This window comes from Malaclemys terrapin, chromosome 3, assembly GCF_027887155.1.
Source record: "Malaclemys terrapin pileata isolate rMalTer1 chromosome 3, rMalTer1.hap1, whole genome shotgun sequence".
NCBI lineage: Eukaryota > Metazoa > Chordata > Testudines > Emydidae > Malaclemys > Malaclemys terrapin.
Genome location: NC_071507.1, coordinates 89,664,035 through 89,683,886, shown reverse-complemented (window position 1 = coordinate 89,683,886; position 19,852 = coordinate 89,664,035). Strand labels below are relative to the sequence as shown.

The window sequence follows — 19,852 nt, the reverse complement described above, 5'->3', positions numbered from 1 at the left end:
ATGTGCATTCCATCCTGCAAAACATAACTGAAGAGCAAATTTTCACGTGGCTGAGTCACGCTGGTTGCAAAGCAATACTTTTTGAATTCTTTCTATTGAAAGATCTGTTATTTTCTTCTCCCAAGTTTTGTTCAGAGCAATTTCTCATGTACATACAGTTTAACGTTGTACTGTAACACCTGGAGTCCTCATCTAAAGAGAGAATTGCTGATAGACCCATCCATGCATTTTGCTAGGGAAAGAATACTGAGAAATGCTTGTCTGGCCTATTCCTGTAGCACCCACAGCATTTTGGTTAATTTCCCACTCATTTTCTAGGGAACCCCCTCCTGTACCCATATACGTGCATAATAATCGAGAGGGGAGAAAGCCAAGCCACTTTTGTGCATTTTTAGATATTCTCAAAGTCCAAGTTGTGTGACGTATAGCAGACAGCAGCTATAGTTCTCTGGGTTACACAGAGGAAGCAAGAATTTTGCAGAAGTGATGGCTCTTTTCTGAGGCACATGTTGAATTGAGAATTTTAAAAGGAGGAAAGTACGTGCTGCTATCATTGTTTAACTCCACTGGCTTCACAGCTGGTCTCAGCTGGGTGAGCAAATGCCAGGCAGCCAGTTGACATCCTAATTCTGGGGCTGGTTTGTCTGCCGGGGCCGGGTGCTGTTCTAGTTTGCACTGGCTGGCTATGGCCTTCAACGGTCCAGCTGTCAAGTGGCATAGCCAGAGCACAGAATGCTCCATCCATGCTTCCCCTCACCCACAACTTGCCCTCTACACTGAGAGCTGCAACAAGGGGAGTTTCACAGAGGAGCCAGCTATTCCAGCTCTTTTCCTGCTGGGGATTCCCAGCAGGCATAGAGTCTCTGTCCTTATATCTCCTTTACCCACATGATTTTCCCCCTGCTTTTAATGAAGGCAGGAATTGCTTTCTGGTTCCCTCCACCAAGATTTTCCCTTTACAATGATCTTCGTGAGTTCTTACAGACTCCTTTCACCCATGTGTTTGCACGTTTTCTTACCATGAACACTTCTTGACCTGGCTAATGGGCTCTGGAAACATCCTGTGGTGGCTGTCTGACTTGCGCTACATTGATCTGTAGTTCTTCTTCTATGCTACAGTAGTTTCTCCATTGACCTATTCAATTAACCTAATTTTTGCCTCATTCCAGTCATCCTTCCTCAGCTATAGTGCTCAGAAATTTCATATTCGGCCTGCAGTTGTCTCTCCATTGGTATCATAATGGCTCCACTGATATTCAAAAGCAAATGTTTCCGAAAGAAACAGGCTTATTACAATGCTGGAAAGACATTTTGGTTTGGTTTAATGGAGAACTATTTATTTAGTTATTTGATTTATAAAAATGCACCATCAGTCAAAACTCTGCATCCCAGTACAATAAATGTACACTAACAAAAATAGCAGAGTGACAAATGACAGCCAAAGTAAATGTCTTCTTTCCCCTCAATAACATCAGCAGCTCAAGGCACTCAGATGCCCCCTTCATCAAATCCCACGTAAGCCGGTCATTTGAACTATGTCCTAAGGGTCAGCCAAGAGGGCTTTGCAAAGCCAACAGGAAATTCCAGACTCAATGTCCATCTCCTAAGAATGCCCTAGGGGCCTTCAGCGTTCCAGATCTGAACTGTAGGGGCAGTTAGGAGTACTATAGCTGATGTCAAACACTGCATAAGAGGAGAGGTGGTCTTTATGGTAGCCAAGGTACAAAACATATAAGACTTTATAGATCAAAATGAGCACCTTGGATTTTGCCCAGAAACCAGCTGAGTCTATGAATAGGTCTAATATACTCCTTTGAACTAACACCTCTAAGAAGTCTTATTTTGCACTAACTGAAGCTTCTAAATGGTAGTTGCAGCGATCCACCCTTTCTTCTGCTCTTGTCTTCTGGGATATGACATTTTTATGGATCCACTGATCAGAGCCATATATTTTAGGAAATAAGATATTTTAGCCACCAGGAACTACTCCATTCTAAGTGACTGAGTGATATTTTGAATTAGTTTTTCAGTAGGTTCATTTGCCCCTTCAATCATACGTGTTGTTTAAAAATATGGATGTTAAATACCCGAAGTGAATGTCTCATCCCACACGTACCTGTCTGCTATGTAACCAATGCTTATGGAGCCAATAAAAAATCCAACGTTCACACAAGACTGAAAGAGATCCAGCTTCCAGGAGTCCTCACACACCAGGTTAAACTGCAGAGGCACATCAGTGTTAGAACAGGGAGAACAGACACTCCATAACATTAGACATGGCCCAGCCATTTTGAGATATGATGAACCCACCACACACACACAAAAAAAAGAATTAGGAAACTTTTCCAGAAATGAAATGACCTAGTTCTTTTAACCATCATAGCTGAAATACATTTTGTCCAATTTGCCTCAGTTTTCAGAAAAATACTATCCTTGTTAAGGATCAGGGCCCGGGCATGGACATTGGCATACTGGAGATGAATGCATGGCTGCGCAGACCGTGTCAACAGGAGGGCTTGGCATCTGGCACCCTTGGCACCCTTTGGAGGTTGTTCCAGGAAGGAGGTGTGCTGGGGAGAGACGAACTTCACCTCACCAAGAAGGGGAAGAGCATCTTTGCAAACTTTCTCACCAACCTAGTGAGGAGAGCTTTAAACTGGGTTTAAAGGGGATAGATGACAAAGGCCTACAGGTAAGCATAAAAAAGTGACCTTAACAGAGGGCTAGAGGTTTGGGAGGACAAAGTTAGTACAGGGTCATGAGAGAAATCAGTGGGGAAAATCTGCTTGAAATCTTAGATATCTATACACAAATGCAAGGAACATGGGGAATACATAGGACGAACTGGAAATATTAGTACATAAGCTAAATTATGACAACTGGCATCACAGAGGCTTGATGGGATAAACCTTGTGACAGGAATATTGGTCTTGTAGAGTGCTATAGCTTGTTCTGGAAATTCTGGCAGGAAAAAAGGGAGGAGGTGTTGCATTATACATCAAGAATATATATACTTGTTTTGAGGTCCAGAAGGAGGTGAGAGGCCGGACCAGTTGAAAATCTCTGGGTAAGGATAAAAAGAGAAAAAATAGGGGTGATGTCATGGTAGGGGTCTACTAGAGACCACCATATCAGGAAAAGGAGGTGGATGAGGCATGTCTAGGAGAAAACAGAAATATCCTAAACAGAAGAGCTGGTAGTAATGGGGGATCTTAACTACACAGATATCTATTGGAAAAGTAATATTGCAAAATGCAAAATTTCTAAGAAGTTCTTGAAATGTATTGGGGACAACTTTCTGTTTCAGAAAGCTGAGGATGTAACCAGTGGGGCAGCCATTTTATATTTGATTCTGACCAACTGGGAGGAATTGGTGGAAATCTGAAGGTGGAAGGTGACCGTGAAATTATAGATTTCAGGATTCTAAGACAGGAAGGAGTGAGAACAGCAGAGTCTAACAAACTCAGAGAACTGGTAGGTAAGGTCCCATGGAAAGAAAAGCTAAGGGATGAAGTCCGTCATGAGAGCTGGCAGTTTCTCAAAGAGACAATATCAAAGGCACAACTGCAGTGTGATCTATCCTGATGCAAAGGAAAGATTGGAATAATAGTAAGAGGCTAATATGGCTCCAGCAGGAGCTCTTTAGTGACCTGAAAATCAAAAAGGAATTTTACAAAAAGTGGAAACGTGGATGAATTTCTAAGGAGAAGTACAAAAGAACAGCATAAATGTGTTGGGACAAAGCCAGAAGAGGCTAAAGCAAAAAAATCAGTTACTCCTAGCCAGGGACATAAAAGGCAATAAGAAAGAGGTTCTTTAAATACATTATGAGTAAGAGAAAGGCAAAGGAAAGTGTAGATGCTCTACTTAGTGGGAAAGGAGAGCTAATAACTGATGACATCAAGAAAGCTGAGGTGTTTAATGCCTATTTTGCTTCAGTCTTCTCTAAAAAAGGCTAATGGTGACCAGATACTCAGAACAATTAATATTAATTATGTGGGGATGGAGTGCAAGCCAAAATAGGGAAAGAACAGGTTAAAGAGTATTTAGGTAAGATAGATATATTCAAGTCAGCAGGTCCTGATGGAAATTCATCTTAGGGTACTTCCGGAACTAGCTGAAGCAATATCAGAATATGCATCCGAAGAAGTGGGTTGTAGCCCACGAAAGCTTATGCGCTAATAAATTTGTTAGTCTCTAAGGTGCCACAAGTACTCCTGTTTTTTTTAATATCAGAACTGTTAGCAATTATCTTTGAGAACTCCAGGAGGCTGGGTGAGGTCCCAGAGGACTGGAGAAGGAACAAAGAGGACCTGGGGAATTATAGACCAGTCATCCAAATTTCGGTACCTGGAAAGATACCAGAACAAATTATTAAACAATCAATTTGTAAGCGCCAAGAGGATAATAGGGTTATAAGGAATAGTCAGAATGGGTTTGTTCAGAACAAAGCATGTCAAACCAACCTAATTTCTTTCCTTGACAGAGTTACTGGATTGGTGGATGGGGGAAAGCAGTAGATGTGATATATCTTGATTTTAGTAAGGCTTTAGACCGCCCCACATGACATTCTCATAAGCAAACTAGGGAAATGTGGTCTAGATGAAATTATTGTAAGGTCAGTGCACAACTGATTGAAAGACCATATTTAAAGAGTAGTTCTCAATGGTTTGCTATCAAACTGGGAAGGTGTATCTAGTGGGGTCCAGTATAGGGGGTCAGTCCTGGGTCCAGTACTATTCAATATTTTCATTAATGACTTAGATAATGGAAGAGTACACTTATAAAATTTGCAGATGACATCAAGTTGGGAGAGGTAGCAAGTACTTTGGAGGACAGGATTAGAATTCAAACCAACCTTGACAAATTATAGAATTGGTCAGAAATCAACAAGATGATATTCAATAAAGAAAATGCAGTGTACTTCACTTAAGAAGGAGAACTCAAGTGCACAAGTACAAAATAGGAAATAACTGGCTAGGGGGTAATACTGAAGAAAAAGATCTCTGGGTTATAGTGGATCACAAATTAAATACGAGTCAACAATGTGATGCAGTTGTGAAAAAGGCTAATATGTTTTGGGGGTGTATTAAGAGGAGTGTTTCATGTTAGACACCAGAGGTGATTGTCCTGCTCTACTTGGCACTGGTGAGGCCTCAGCTGGAGTACTGTGTCCAATTCTGTGTGCCACACTTCAGGAAAGATGTGGATAAATTGGAAAGAGTACAGAGGAGAGTTACAAAAATGATAAAAGGTTTAGAAAACCTGACCTATGAGGAAAAAGTTAAAAAAATTGGTCATGTTTAGTCTTGAGAAAAGAAAACTGAGAGGCGGAAGGACATGAGTCTTCAAATTTGTTACTGGTGGTTATAAAGAAGACTCTCAATTGTTCTCTGTATCCGCTGAAGGTAAGACAGGAAGTAATGCACTTAATCTGCAGAAAGGGAGATTTAGGTTAGATATTAGGAAAAACTTTCTAACTATAAGCGCAGTTAAGATCTGCAATAGGCTTCCAAAGGAGATAGTGGAATTCCCATCACTGAATATTTTTAAGAACAGATTAGACAAACATCTCTTAGGGTGGTCTAGGTTCACTTGGTCCTGCCTTACCACAGTGGGCTGGACTTGATGACTTCTCAAGGTCCCATCCAGCCCTACATTTCTATGTTTTCTATTATTTCTCTGAATATCACATAATTACTTCCTGGGGTGAGGGTTCAGGGGGAAAGAGGAGGGAATTTTAAGAAAATTAATCCTCCTGTAATTTTGGATAAATTTGAAAAAAAAAAAAACTGAATCTCTATCAGTTTATCTTGCTAAACCTCTAGACTTTGTGGTTTGTTCATCGCAACTTGTCTAGCAACGGAAACTGTGTGATGCTGCAGAGATTTTACTCAGCTTCATTCTCATCTATATGTAGTGACTGCGTGGAGGAAGTGTCCATCCATTCTGCCTTGGAGTTAGGCATTTATGGCTTTGATTTAGGAGTACATTACACTTTCTGGCTGCAGCCATATAATCAGTGGTATCACCCTGATGCCTTTCATTAGTTTTAGATTGGCTTATAGGGCTAGGCAGCATCATGGGGGTTTGCACGGCTGCTGGGTGCTGGGAGGGTTGCCCAATGCAGTTTTCAGCAGCAGGTAAAGATATTTTCAGACTCTGAGCTCCTGAACTGAGCTTTACCCCGGCAGCTGTGAAGTGAGTAATGTCTGTGGGGGCATCCATGGGCCACTGGCTATGGCTTCATATTTGTTGCTTAATAGAGTCGTTAGGTGTGATACAATGGGCCCTGCCAGAGCGTAGCAGAGCAACCTGCTCTCCAACTCCTGGCACAAAGCCCAGTGGCAGAGTTTACTTCACTTTTATTCACAGCAAACATGTACTCTGTAACTTCGCTGGGACTCACCCTATGTTTCTGTTGCTCAGTATGTCTACACAGCACTCAGCCTCCCAGACTGGATCATCTGACTTGGACTAGCGGGGCTCAAGCTAGTGCCCTAAAAATAGCTGTGTGTAGACAGAGCTTTTAAGTTGTGGCCCAAGCTGGTCTCTCATTAGTGGTCTCTCTAGGCTGAGGGGCTGTCTCCAGCCTTGACCAATGCCAGAAGCTTCAAAGGAAAGTGAAAACTCTGAATGTTTAATACTGTATTACGGGCACAGTTTTACTCTCATTGAAGTCAATGGCAAAACAGGGAAAGGACCAGGTATTAGGTGCGGGAATGTCCTTATTTTCTGCTCCCCATCCTTAGAACACTTAGTCCATATAATTTTATCCTAGCTAATGTAAGAGCAGATATTGTTCTTGCCCATGTCTAACCTTTTCTTACATTCCTATGCTCTTTGCCTCAGTAACATCCTATGGCCATGAGTTCCACAGATTCCCCTTTACCCCATATTTAACTCATTTCCTTTTATTTATATGTGTTGGTGTTTAATTCAATAGTATTTTCTCATATTCTCATTTAAGAGAAGGGATAAAGCATGCACTAATACTTCTTACCATTCCCCACTGCTTTATAGTATCCATCACATCTGCTTTTTCTCATCTCCCTTCCAAATTAATCTCTTTAGCCTCTCCCCCTGTGACATACACCCTCCCCACATGCTCCTAATCATTTCTCTGGATCTTTGCCTCTTTCAAGGGAGGATTACCTAAAGGGAATGCAGCATCAACACAGATCAAGCTGTATCTCACTGTATATACTGGCATTATAATAGTGTATGGACTATTCTTAGTCTCCTTCTTGATACTACTTGATGTCTGATTGGCTTTCTGGAGTTCACAGCACAAATTCAGCTCTCAGCATATGCCTTCAATGTATTTGTCTACATTAATAGTAACCATATCAAGCTCTTATGTAGCATTTTTCATCAGTAGATCTTGAAGTGCTTTACACAGGAGATAAAGTATCCTCCTCCATCTTATAGCTGGGAAAACTGAGGTATTGTGAGGGGAAAGTGACTTGTCCACTGTTACACGACAGGCCAGTGGCTGAGCTGGGAATAGAACCCAGATCTACTGATCCCGGTCCAGTGTTCTACCCACTGGGCAATACTGCCTTCTATTACATTGAAGCCTACATCATATTATAGAGCGATTTCAACTAATCACACTCTAGCACTGTGTATAAACAGGGCTAACAGGACACAATCAGGTTAAAAATAATATTTAAACAAAATTCCTTTCTTAGCAACATAACACCTCACAAAGGATTTTAAAATATTAAACTTATTTTTCAACGCTCATGCTATTGGTTTATTTTTGCATTTCTCTCCATCAGTTTCACTTTTATTTCTTGTCAATTTCACTTTCAGGTTCTCATACACTAGCAAAATATTGTGGTTTCTCCTAGCTGGCAAACATTTCAGGAGAATATTTGTTTGTTCACCTATGTAATATCGAAAATCAGATTAATTTATAACTAGAATATGGCCAGAGAAGAAGTCAAAGTAATAATGAGAATACCTTTGACTGTTCTCATTAACATCTTTTCTAGTCATGGAACCTTGACACTATTATAGCAAAAGGTTCTGATTCATTGCCACCATTCACAAGAGAGTGTGATGCTGCACCCCATATTCTTCACAAAAATATTGTTATAATATGAATATGGCATAACAAAGATGTTTTATGCAAGATGGGTAATGTGAAGTATCATTGGAAAGGTTATGATCTACTGAATGTGTTTATCCAATTTGTATGCATGTACCATTTCTGTATATGAAGTTAGGAATATTGACTATGTAACCATTACAACTGTGTGTGTACTTGGGGGAACGCCCACCAGACAGTAAGCAATTAGCCTGGATGGGTCGTTAAGGACAATAGAATTTTGAAGATACTAATCTCCCACCTTCCTGAGAAGCCTCCTGGGATGCTGCTTTGACACTACAAGGTCATGTGATCATGTCACCTGGTACAGGGTCCCTCCTTGAGCTGGTATTTTTCCACTGGAAGGGGATGGGATAGGAAACAAAAGATTCCTACCATATGTAAATTCTATTTAAGGCTGGGGAGGGAGGTAATCAGGGCTCTTCTCCACTGCCTCCCCACCCAAGAAGGAAGACTGCTGAAAACACCTGAAGAAACAAAGGAACTAAGCTGGGGGAGACGGGCTGAATCCAGGCAAGGAAGGACAGCCTGTAAAAGGAATCCCAGAAGATTAAAGCTGCAAGCAATGCAGTTTACCATCAAGAATCTCTGCAACCTCCTTGAAACAACATATAAGGTGAGAAATTATTATTTGTGGCCAGTATTCCTTAGTGTATTAAGCTTAGTTGGGTGTTTTGTTTTATTTGCTCAATAATCTGGTTTGATCTGTTTGCGGTTCCTTATAAACACTTAAAATTTACCCTTTGTAGTTAATACATTTGTTTCTTGTTTATTCCAAAATCCAGTTTATGTAATTTTTATAACTGGGAGGTGGGGGTGGGCAAAAGCTGTGCATAACTTCCTCCACATTGAGGGAGTGGGTGATTTTCATGAGCTTATTTCTATATAGATCTCTATACAGCGCAAGACAATATAGTTTTGGGTTTACACTCCAGAGGATGTATCCACAGGAGCAGTGGGCAATCCCCTAGCTGAGTCTCCCACAGAGAGGTGATCACAGACTCTGTGTGATTCTACAGTTAGGTATGTCCCTACCTGCGTGTGTGCTGGAAGGGGGCTTGAGAGCCTGCCCAGGCTGGTGGGACAGATGGGCTCAGTGGGACCCCAGCACATCAGGTGGCACCCTTGAAAGGGGGGTCCAACCCATCACAGGCAGCATGGCTGGTGAAAGGGTTTTCTTGCATTTGATGAACATTCCATGCCTCTCTCTGGTTACTCCTAAACTATCTTTTCCAGTGATTACTTTTATCTCTGGTTTGTAGAATCTTCTGAAGAACATTTTTGTTGCCTTTGGAATATACTAGATTGCAGCAAATGGCCAGTACGGTAGGTTAAAAAATTTTCCTGGAGGAGGATACCCCTGGATTCACCTTAAAAGGTCTTCAGGGCTCCTTCCCCTTTACAACGTGCTCATTTTGGAAACTGCTCACGACACATGATCACTTACAGGTTGTATTCTCATCTTGAAGAATGTAGCAGGGGAGGCATCTATGTTAACTAGAGCCAGTTGAATTACCCATTGCAAATTAGTTATGTGACAAATGTAGCCTTTTTCTCTGTTTGCAGATCGTTTTTACCTTATCCCCATTATCTATTACAGTATTTGTTATATGTAAATATTTTCTAATTTGACCAAATTTCCAATTTTGTCTTCACTGTGTCTTTGACTTTATTTATTATTCATGTGCAAGATCAGTCAGCTAGGTCATGTGTAAAGCCCTTCATTTTCAGCTTTTATTTTGTTTAAAATGTCCTGGGAATTTATTAGTGTTGGAAAAAAATGGGTGAAAATTGGTGGAAAAAATTAGCTTTGCAGTTTTCTGAGTAAATATTGTGGGTAAATATCCCTCTTTCCCCCTGTTTATTAAAAAAAAATTAAAAACCCCATCTTTGTTCTGAAATGTAGTCAGACACAGTTTTTTGTTTTCATCTATTTTAGCATGAAAAGTAGTTCACTAACTTGTATTTGCTTTAAATGCTGCTAACTTTTCATGCTATTTGTAAAGCAGGCCCGTGCATGGATGACTGAAACATTTAAACAAGAGAATAGCAAATGATGAAATGTGCATAATCATTTGTATGGAAATTAATGAAACTTTCAGGATTTGTGAACATTTTTATGAATAAACTTCCAGTCTTCTGACTACTCCTGAAAAACTAGTAATATGACCCTGCAAATAATAGCACAGTGTACTTACTATTTTCCCCCACAAATATATTCATAGATCACTTTTTGTACTCTTCAACTAGATTTAGTGTTAGCATTGTTACTGGGAATTATACTCAATCTATGCACAGGCTGAGGTGAGACTATTAGTTGGCATATGTGTTTCCTCCTTCAGAAAATTATTATTTGGGATTTTTTCAGTTTGCAAATACCTGGGTAACCATGGGCTGTTGCTGCTTGTTTAAGTTTCTTACCTCAGTCACGATGGATGATGCTGAAGAATCGTAAACCCAGCCATCTTGACAGGGGGTAAGAGGGATACTGCTCCTGTTGCCATAACCGGTGAAGTTTTCTAAGGGATTTGTGCAGCTGAAGCCAGTTGTGTTCCAGTTCATGTCGTATCTCCTGCACTGACTAGAGAAAGACTCCCCGTGTCTCCCCTGCTCTGGAACGGTGTAATTCAGTTCCTCTTCTAGACTCCAGCCACATCGGCTGCTCAACTCAGCAACTCCAGGACTGAGACAGCGGTGTTCGGGAGTGAACCCCAAGAAGACGACACCCACGTAAATAGGGGTGAAGGAGGCAGACAGCAGGCATACGACAAAAAAGGCTCGCTTCTGAAACAAGTCAAATTCCCCAATATGCTCTAGAATGTCATCTAAGGTTGGCATTTTTGCATATGGCAACTCACTTAAAATAAGTAACTGGGCTGCTCTTCACAGCATTGCTCTGCATTTAGTTGGAAGCAGAGCTGTTTAAATAACTGCAGGATACTTGACCAAAAGTCAAATAGTTAATTTATCTTGTAAATTGACAAACCATGCGTTGCAATCTTTATTTCTCAAGCGTTGTTTCAAATCAAGCTTTGATTCTTATGTGACGCAAACTCTGCTGTTGGTTATTAGCTTGTTTTGTGTGTTACGGGCTTGGAAGATTACGCTTGGTGTTTTACATAGCATCTGTTGATTTGTTAGTCTATGATATAGGCTAGACAATTATTCCTCTGTTATCTGAGTCCATAAGCATTATAAATGCACATTGTGTTCTTCATTGTTCATAGGGGCCTGAGATTTTTATACCCTCAAGTATAACAGATTCTAGCCCCTATATACTATGCTGGCAGTGTATATGGAACACATTTCCAGATTTTTAAAGGTATTTAGCCAGCTAAAGATACATATAGATGCCTAGTGGGGTTTTCTAAAGCACCTAGGTACCTAACCATTGGGAGTGTTGTGCCTAGGTGCTTTGGAAAATCCCACTAGGCACCTATCTGCAGCTTTAGGTGGCTAAATATCTTCACAAATCTGGCCCAATGGCACCAGGGAAGCTTCCTCAGAGCCTCCAGTACAGGGTGTGCTGACGGTAGGAGAGATGGCAGGGGAATGGCCACAGAATAAAGTAGCTATTCTGGACTGCAGAGCAGCCAATAGGGGCCAAAGGTCCATAAATTAGAGCAACGCCTCTAGCTGTTCTAACGTATGCTGAGGGCTGTACTAATCTCCAGAGCGAACAGAATTTGGGGCATGTAATGTTGGCCTTAAAACCTCCTTTTCCTCCCCTTCCTCCTGGGCTGTGCTTTGTTTCCTGCACCTTCTGGGAGGCTTAGCTCAGAGACTAGCCCTAAACCATGTTCTACTCATGTGTATACATTCTGTTTATGTCATGTAACCTGATTATACAATGCTAACATCCGGGCTTATGCTAAAGCTATAAAGAAATCTCAATTTTCCCTTCAGTCTCTTCTGTCTTTTGAGATCATTCATGTTGTGCTCCTGTTCTATGCTGAGATTCTAAGGCCAGAAGGGACCATTGTGATGATTTAGTCTGACCTCCTGAATAGCACAGGCCATCGAACTTCCCCAAAATAATTCCTAGCGCAGATCTTTTAGAAAAGCATCCAGTCTTGATTTAAAAATGGTCAGTGCTGGAGAATCCACCACGACCCTTGGTAAATTGTTTCAATCATTAATTACTCTCATTGTTAAAAATGTATCCCTTATTTCAAGTCTGAATTTGTTTAGGTTCAGATTCCACCCATTGGGTCATCTTATACCTTTCTCCGCTAGATTGAAAAGTCTATTAAATATTTGTTCCCCATGTAGATACTTATAATTGCAATCAAGTCACCCCTTAACCTTCCCTTTGTTAAACTAAGTAGATTGAGCTTCTTGAGACTATCACTATAAACCATGTTTTCTAATCCTGTAATCGTTCGCTATCCATGGACACTACCCGACAAGTCACAAATATGGGCACTATTTTGATATTAACAATTTCTATATGGCATAATAAAAGATCAGATTTGTTCCTGTTCACAGGGAGCTTTTAAAGTATGTGTAGCCCTGACTATTGCATTCAAAGTCAAGAGATGAGAACCTGTAAGAGAGTGAGAGATGACCTTAAGTGCTATACGCATGCACTTTGTAGTAACTGTGTCCACCAGCAAACATCCTTTTAAGTTTACACCAGTTACACACTTATTTATATTTAAAGCCAATACTAAAACAAACCAAAATAAATACAAGGGCAGGTGCATAAATGCATCTTGGAAATGCACTCTGTCCTCCTTTTCTCCCCTGGGTATGTCCCAGCATGACCCCATGCCAGGAACTGCAAGTGGGGGAGCAATATAGGGCTGTTCCACTGCCCCTATGCCACAGGAGAATAATCCCTGTGCCAGATGTATCCCCTAGGGGTAGATCAGCAGGGTTTGTGGTCCCTATATGCTGGCAGACTGGCCCACAGGGAAGCCCAGAACCTGGGCCTAAAAGATTAAACAGGAAGATTTGGAGTCATCTGAAGGTCAGTTTGTTGAACATCTAGCCCTAGACTCAAAAGCATGTGTTAGAGGTGGAAAATGCTGTCACTTTAATCATTATAAAACTGCATTGCATTAGCCCTTGCTTAGTTCTCCTGGAAGCCATGGTTCCCATCCACACCTGGGAGTAGTCTGTTACAAAGCCCTTCTGTGTCTGGTTTGGCTGTCCCCCCTGTGTGTTCTGGCCCAGTCTGATCAGGCTCCCATCCGCCAGGTCAGTTCTGTCTCCTTGTGGTGTAACTTGTACTTCAGCTGGGTTTTTTCAGTTCAGTTATTGACCCATAGTTCTAGCCTGTCCTCCCCTAGTGCAGAGCAAGGTCTGTGTTCCCTCTGATGCTTAACTGAGGGGGGATATAAGGAGAAGGTGAAAGAATCAGGAACACCCGTTTGAATGGAGAGTTACTATATCTCTTACCAGAAGACCTGCCCTGCTGCAGTAGGTTAATTAAAGCAGTTGTCTATTGAGACACTTTTACTGTGTATAATCAGTAATCTCTTTAGTTTATAGAAAGTAATGTATTATCACGCCTGCTATGAAATATGTCAACACTCCAAAAGCTGAGTTAAGTGTTCCTGTACACTGAACTCCTGGAGCCTCTGATACATGTTTATAGTCTTTTTAAGGGATCTTCATTTAATACTTAAATGAAGTTAAAACTAACAACCTGCTCTAGAAAATTGATTGTAGTTCACAATACAGATCCAAGCCAATAATAATATAATAATGTTTTGTACTTAAACAGTGGCACATTTTATCCATAGATCTCAACGTGTTTTCTAAAAGTGGGTGAGTATAGTGCTCCTCATTTTCCAAGATAGGGAATCTGAGTAAAAAAGAGCTTAAGTGACTTGCCCAAAGTGTCACAGATGGGACTAGAAACCAGGGGCTAGATTCACAAAAGGACTTACACACCTAACCGTCCCAGAACAAGGCATGAATTGGGGGCAGATAGGCATTCCTCTGCCTAACTTGCTATGGGGACCTGATCTGGTAAGCATGCTGAGAGCTTACCTATTGAATTGGCCCCCTCTAAACAAGCTGATACAAAATGGCCAGGCAAGGTGGGGAGAGGGACCTCCCTTAATAACTTTTAGGCCAGTGGTTATTAGGGCACTCACCTGGGATGTGGGAAATCTCTTGCTCAAGTCCCCATTCCACCTGGGGGGAGGGAGAGGAAAGGGATCTGAACAAGGAACTCTCACATGAGTGCACTAACCACTGGGCTATGGCATATTCTGATCTGGGGGCTCTCTCAGTCTCTCCAGTCAAAGCTGTTCCACTGTGACTAATTGAAAAAGTCATTGGGCCAGAGAGCAAGCAAATGAGCATGAGACTGGCGCTGTAGCCTGGTGGTTAGCACACTCCTGTGGGAGACCCAGGGTCCAGTCCCCTGGTTCCAATGACTTTTTAAATTATTTATCCACAGTGGAGCAGCTTCAGCAAGAGAGAATGAGGGAGCCCCACATCAGAATATCCTGTAGCCCAGTGACTAGTGCACTCACCTTGAAGGTGGAAGAGCCCTGTTCAACTCCCTTCTCTCCCTCAGGTGAAGAGGGGAGTTGAGCCAGATGTCTCCCACATCTCAGGTGAATACCCTGAGCACTGGGCTAAGAGTTTGAAGAGAGCGTGTCATCATTGTCCTCTTGCCCCCTGGGCTTCTTGCTAAAACAGCATAGATGCCTAACACCTAGAGAGGGTTTGCAGCTGAGAATCCCAAACAGAGATGGGCACCTCTCTGCAGCCTGGACCTAGGTGCTAGCTCTGAGAAGGGGGCAGGATTTAGCACACACCCCTTTGCTTGGCATCTCCCTGCCTAGTGTGCTGGCTTTTGTGGATCCCATTTGCAGGCTCCTGTCTCTCCCCATTCATTGCATAGGAGCCGAGCTCAGGCTTTGTTAAACCCAGTGATTTTCCACTAGCCTAAAAGTGAGGTGTAGGGACGCTCAGAGTTGTGACACCTACGTTTCTTTGTGAATCTAGCCCTTGATCTCCTCACATTGAGTCCCATGCCAGAACTCGCTTGATAGACACCACAACACTGTGGTTCCTCTAGTAACATAGTTCTTCAATCAGATAGGTTAGTAATTATTTTGGTTTGACACTGTTCCTTATGCCAGGTTTCAGAGTAGCAGCCGTGTTTAGTCTGTATCCGCAAAAAGAACAGGAGTACTTGTGGTACCTTAGAGACTAACAAATTTATTTGAGCATAAGCTTTTGTGGGCTACAGCCCACTTCATCCGATGCATAGAATGGAACAGTGAGAATATATATACACATACAGAGAACATGAAAAGGTGGAAGTTGCCATACCAACTCTGAGGCTAATTAATTAAGATGAGCTATTATCAGCAGGAGACTGAAAGGTGGCAATTTTGCAACAGAAAAGCTTCAAAAACAGACTCCAATGAGAAACTGCTGAACTTGAATTAATATACAAACTAGATACCATTAACTTTGGCTTGAATAGAGACTGGGAGTGGCTGGGTCATTACACAAATTGAATCTATTTGCCCATGTTAAGTATCCTTACACCTTTTTGTCAACTGTCTGAAATGGGCCATCTTGATTATCACTACAAAACATTTTTTTCTCCTGTTGATAATAGCTCATCTTCCACCTTTTCATGTTCTCTGTATGTTCATGTTCTCTGTATGTGTATATATATTTATCTTCTCACTGTATGTTCCATTCTATGCATTGGATGAAGTGGGCTGTAGCCCACGAAAGCTTACGCTCAAATAAATTTGTTAGTCTCTAAGGTGCCATAAGTACTCCCGTTCTTTTTGTTCCATATGCATAAACCCTACTTTATCTTCATGTTTTCAAGAATAACGCTACTGCTGATATCAATAACTGAGAGTTCTGGGAACAGGGTGGTTGGTTAAGACCTCATCCCACTCGTACAATGCCACTTAAATCCCCATTGGATCTTAGCATGCCTGAAGGTGAACTCGGCCTTCAAAGAATGACAATACGCAGAGTGTTCCATTCGCCGATCTCTGAAGAAAGTGTTCAGGCTCAGAAGTTGCCTTTTTATAAATTTGTTCTTTTACTGTCCACTCAATATTTATTTACAGCATTTTATAGCAGAAAAAAGAGTAAATTTTGCAGTTATGAAAATTTAATTAATAGAATGTGACCTAAGAGAGTAAACAGTAACTCTGTAGGAGATTTTTTCCCCCCTGCAAAATAAAAATAAAATAGTTATTTTAAATTGAAGATGCACCGGAACCAAAACCCCTGGATCTGTGCAGCTTGAGCTCATCTTGGTATTAAATAATAAATACACTATGGCTTTGTGCCATCTAAAAATTGTAATGCATAATTATAACAAGTTCTCCAGTACTGTAAAAATCAGAGTACACTGTCCCTGCTGTGAAGATCTTACAGTTAAAATATGACAGACCTATAGTTGACTGGAATATACTGGGAAGCCCAGAGGAGGGAATAATTGGGACTTTACAAAAATATAGCTTTTATGATTGACTAATAAACATTTCTATGTACCTTTAGCTGTATATTTATGAATATGTATTGTAATTAGTGTGTGATATTGTACGGGGAAAAAACCCAAATGGGATATTAGAAGGAAGGGAAATTGGATCTGATCTGACGAAGGATTGGTAGCATCCAAATGTTTGTATATCAGTTATTATCAAGGAGTGTTGATAATTAATTGTTGTGGGAAGAAGATAGAAAAAGAGATCAGCTATAATCAACTGTTATTTTGTAGTGCCAACAGTGTCCTAGGTGCTTCACAGAAAATACACAGAAGATATATCCCAGGCCAATCCTGCAACTTCATGTGCATGGGCAGACTACTATACCTGTTCTAAAGCCCATTAACTTCAATGGAAATCTGCGTGGGAGCAACAGGTCACCCACCCAGGAGTAGTTACAGGACTGGGCCCTAGAAGATTGATTTGATAGGCAAGTGAGACTATAATGAATAGCAGGACGTTGAGGGGCAAGGTAGGCAATGGGGTGAAGTTATGTTACATGGGTCCTCAGTTTAGGCACTTCTACACCTTGATAGTTCAAATGTATGTATTTATTTTTGACACAAGGGTAAAGATGCTCTTCTTGCATAGATGATGTTGCAGACGCAGGGCATTTATGTATGTTTTGAAAGAGAAGAGGGTAGAGGATTGTTAAACAGATTCCAGGCAGACTAAGAACAAGGGGCCACATGGAAGAAGGCACAGAAATATTAATGAGAAGAAAAGCCACGAGGGATATCAAGGCTGACATAACTGGTACAGCACAGAGGACTGGTGAGGAGAATGCAAAAAGACACTCTGGCCCTGATTCAGCAATGCACTTAAGCAAGTGCTACTTAAGTCCATCCCTTTTCAGCAACACTTGTAAGCACACTGTGACATACCAGGGGCAAAAGCCAGATTAGTATGTGACCCCTGCCCTGTAAGCTTTACAATGCCTTGCTGCTATAGCAACCTGGACTGCTCACAAACTGCCTCCAGGATGTAAGTCACTCCCAGCTATGTCTGTGTATGCTTCAGCCAGACAGCCGCACCTTGGCTTTAGCCAGCCTTGCTTATACTACAGGGTGACCCCAACACACCTCCAGTCCCAGATCGTCCCTCAGAAATGTATGTTCTGTACTGCCCAGCCTTTTTCTGGACAGTACAAATATATTAAATCCATTATTCCTTTAAGGGAATAATATGGCATCTTATTATTTTAAATAGAGAATCCAGACATTCCAATTTAAATACACTGGATTAGCTAAAACAGTAAAACAAGTATTAACTAGAAAGAGGTTTTAAGTGAGTATAATTGGTGAGACATAAAAGTCAGAAATGATTACAAGAAAAAAACATAAAACACTACCTTAATGAAATGTATTAGATTCAGAGCAAAGTTTTCTTGCTGTATGCTTTCAGCAGTCATACTGACCAAACTCTTTAGGTCAGGTCCCTGGCCCCAGAGTCCAACAGATATGTCCTTTATCTTTTCAGGCGCAGAGAATGCGACCAGCAGGGAGAGAGAGGAGGATGTTTTGGGGTGTCTGCCCCTTCTTTTTGTAGTCCTGTCCCACCTTTGAGAAGCATTTCCAGCTGGGAGCAAGGCAACAAGCAGTGTGTGTGGAAGGAAACTCCAGCTGTTTCTTTGCTAAGATGTAGATTTTTGCCCCAGCCCCCTTTTCTGCCAAAGAATGGCCATTTAGCAGGTAATTGTCCATCAGCTGTGTTTACACCTGGCTGAGGCATAAGCTTGCCTTTTGGTTTGGCCAGTCCCCAGATTTATCTGGAAAACATACTTTTAGTCATGAGCTCATTATGTTTATAACTTCACATATAATGCTGTTATGTGCATTTTGCCATGCTATTATTGATCAACAAATTATGAGTTTTTAAGTGATACTTCACAAGGCATATCCTGTACAAACATTATTACATTAGTGTGCAGGGTGTGAACACCAGGCTATATTCTGTCACAACATGCTTAACATTGAGCATGTGCATAAATTATATTAAAGTCGGTGGGATTTAATCACATGTTTAAAGTTAATCACATGTTTAAACACTTTGCTAAATAAGGATGGATTGGTGAATCAGGGTCTCTGTCAGAGATGTTAGGGGCAAGCGTAGATTCCCCAGAGCTATATAAAAGGTTATTTAAACATTATGGCACTTGAGGATAATGAGAGAGAATTCACGTTGAATGTCTTTACTCAGATGATTCATACAAGTTCTTTTGGCTTCTAGGGTAAGAATCATTTTTGCACTTCTGTAGAAGTAGTAGTACCCAATTCTTTTTATTTTTTCATAAATCTTAACTTGTTTTTATTTGGCAGGTGGAGATAGTTTTGTTTAGCTGGCTGATAAGCAGTAGCCCATCGTTTTTTCCTAAATAAAAGATATTGTGAAGCAGGTAAAATCTGGCCTTGTGAGTAGTAAATAGTAACGAATCCCTATGGCAAATTCAGAGAAAATCTGTCCTCCCTCCAAGTTTCTGGTGTGATTTTTCAGGACTCAAGAATTTGAAGAAACCGATTCAGTATGTTCCATTCATTTTTATTGTTGGGCAAGTTAGTAGCAATAGTGCACCTGCTGCAGCAGAGAAGCAATCAGATGACCCACCTTCACTAAATTGACGTTCAAGGATTTTTTGGCAAAAATGATCTGTGAAGAGGTGGGGGGGACCTGAGCTCTCATGATTGAACTGCCTTTTATACGCCTGGTTCAACTCTCATTAAAGTCCAGGGAAGACTTGCATGGATTTCAAAGGGATTTGGGTCAGGTCCTATTTCTTTTTGTTGTCACAGTAACTTTGTCCTTGGTCCTTGACACTCAGTGATGTACACAGCTGTCTGCTGGGCCTTAGGGCCTGCTCTAATTCCCGTTGAAGTCAATGGGAGTTTTTCCAGTAACTTCAAGCGTAGTATGATCAAGCCCCTTGCAACACACTAAGCAAAAACATCTGTGAACTTTTTGTGTAGTTTTGCCAATGCAGCTCAGATTCTGTATACATTTGCCAAGATGAATTGCTTGCTGGTACCTAAATCCAATTAGAATTTCTCTCTGCAATTAGCTTAATTGGAAAGCTAGCAGCCAAATTTTTTGCTTTCAGTTGAGGGTTTGTTTTCAAAAGGTAATAAATATCAGGCGGATGGGAAGGAACAAACTTTCAATGCTACCTTTGAACATCTCTCTGTACTTGTTTTCGTTTGCTCCTTCGTAGCATTATCTTTTCTTTTCAGTGGTTTGTTCTGTGTTTTTCCCA

The 19,852-nt window shown here is 41.1% G+C and overlaps 2 protein-coding genes across 2 annotated transcripts in view; one reads left to right on the top strand and one right to left on the bottom strand.

The window, feature by feature from the left end:
• LOC128833898 (solute carrier family 22 member 2-like) overlaps positions 1-11,027 on the bottom strand; it is a 28,045-nt gene extending 17,018 nt beyond the window's left edge. Inside the window, exons 1-2 of the mRNA XM_054022150.1 lie at positions 10,538-11,027; positions 2,117-2,220 (exon numbers count right to left, since the gene is read on the bottom strand). Of these exons, the coding sequence (XP_053878125.1) occupies positions 2,117-2,220; positions 10,538-10,954 (521 nt within the window). The 5' untranslated portion in view covers positions 10,955-11,027. The remainder of the gene's footprint in view (positions 1-2,116; positions 2,221-10,537) is intronic.
• Positions 8,524-19,852, top strand: part of SLC22A3 (solute carrier family 22 member 3) — a 78,119-nt gene continuing 66,790 nt past the window's right edge. The window contains exons 1-2 of the mRNA XM_054022155.1: positions 8,524-8,732; positions 9,379-9,442. Coding sequence (XP_053878130.1) covers positions 9,431-9,442 — 12 coding nt within the window. The 5' untranslated portion in view covers positions 8,524-8,732; positions 9,379-9,430. The remainder of the gene's footprint in view (positions 8,733-9,378; positions 9,443-19,852) is intronic.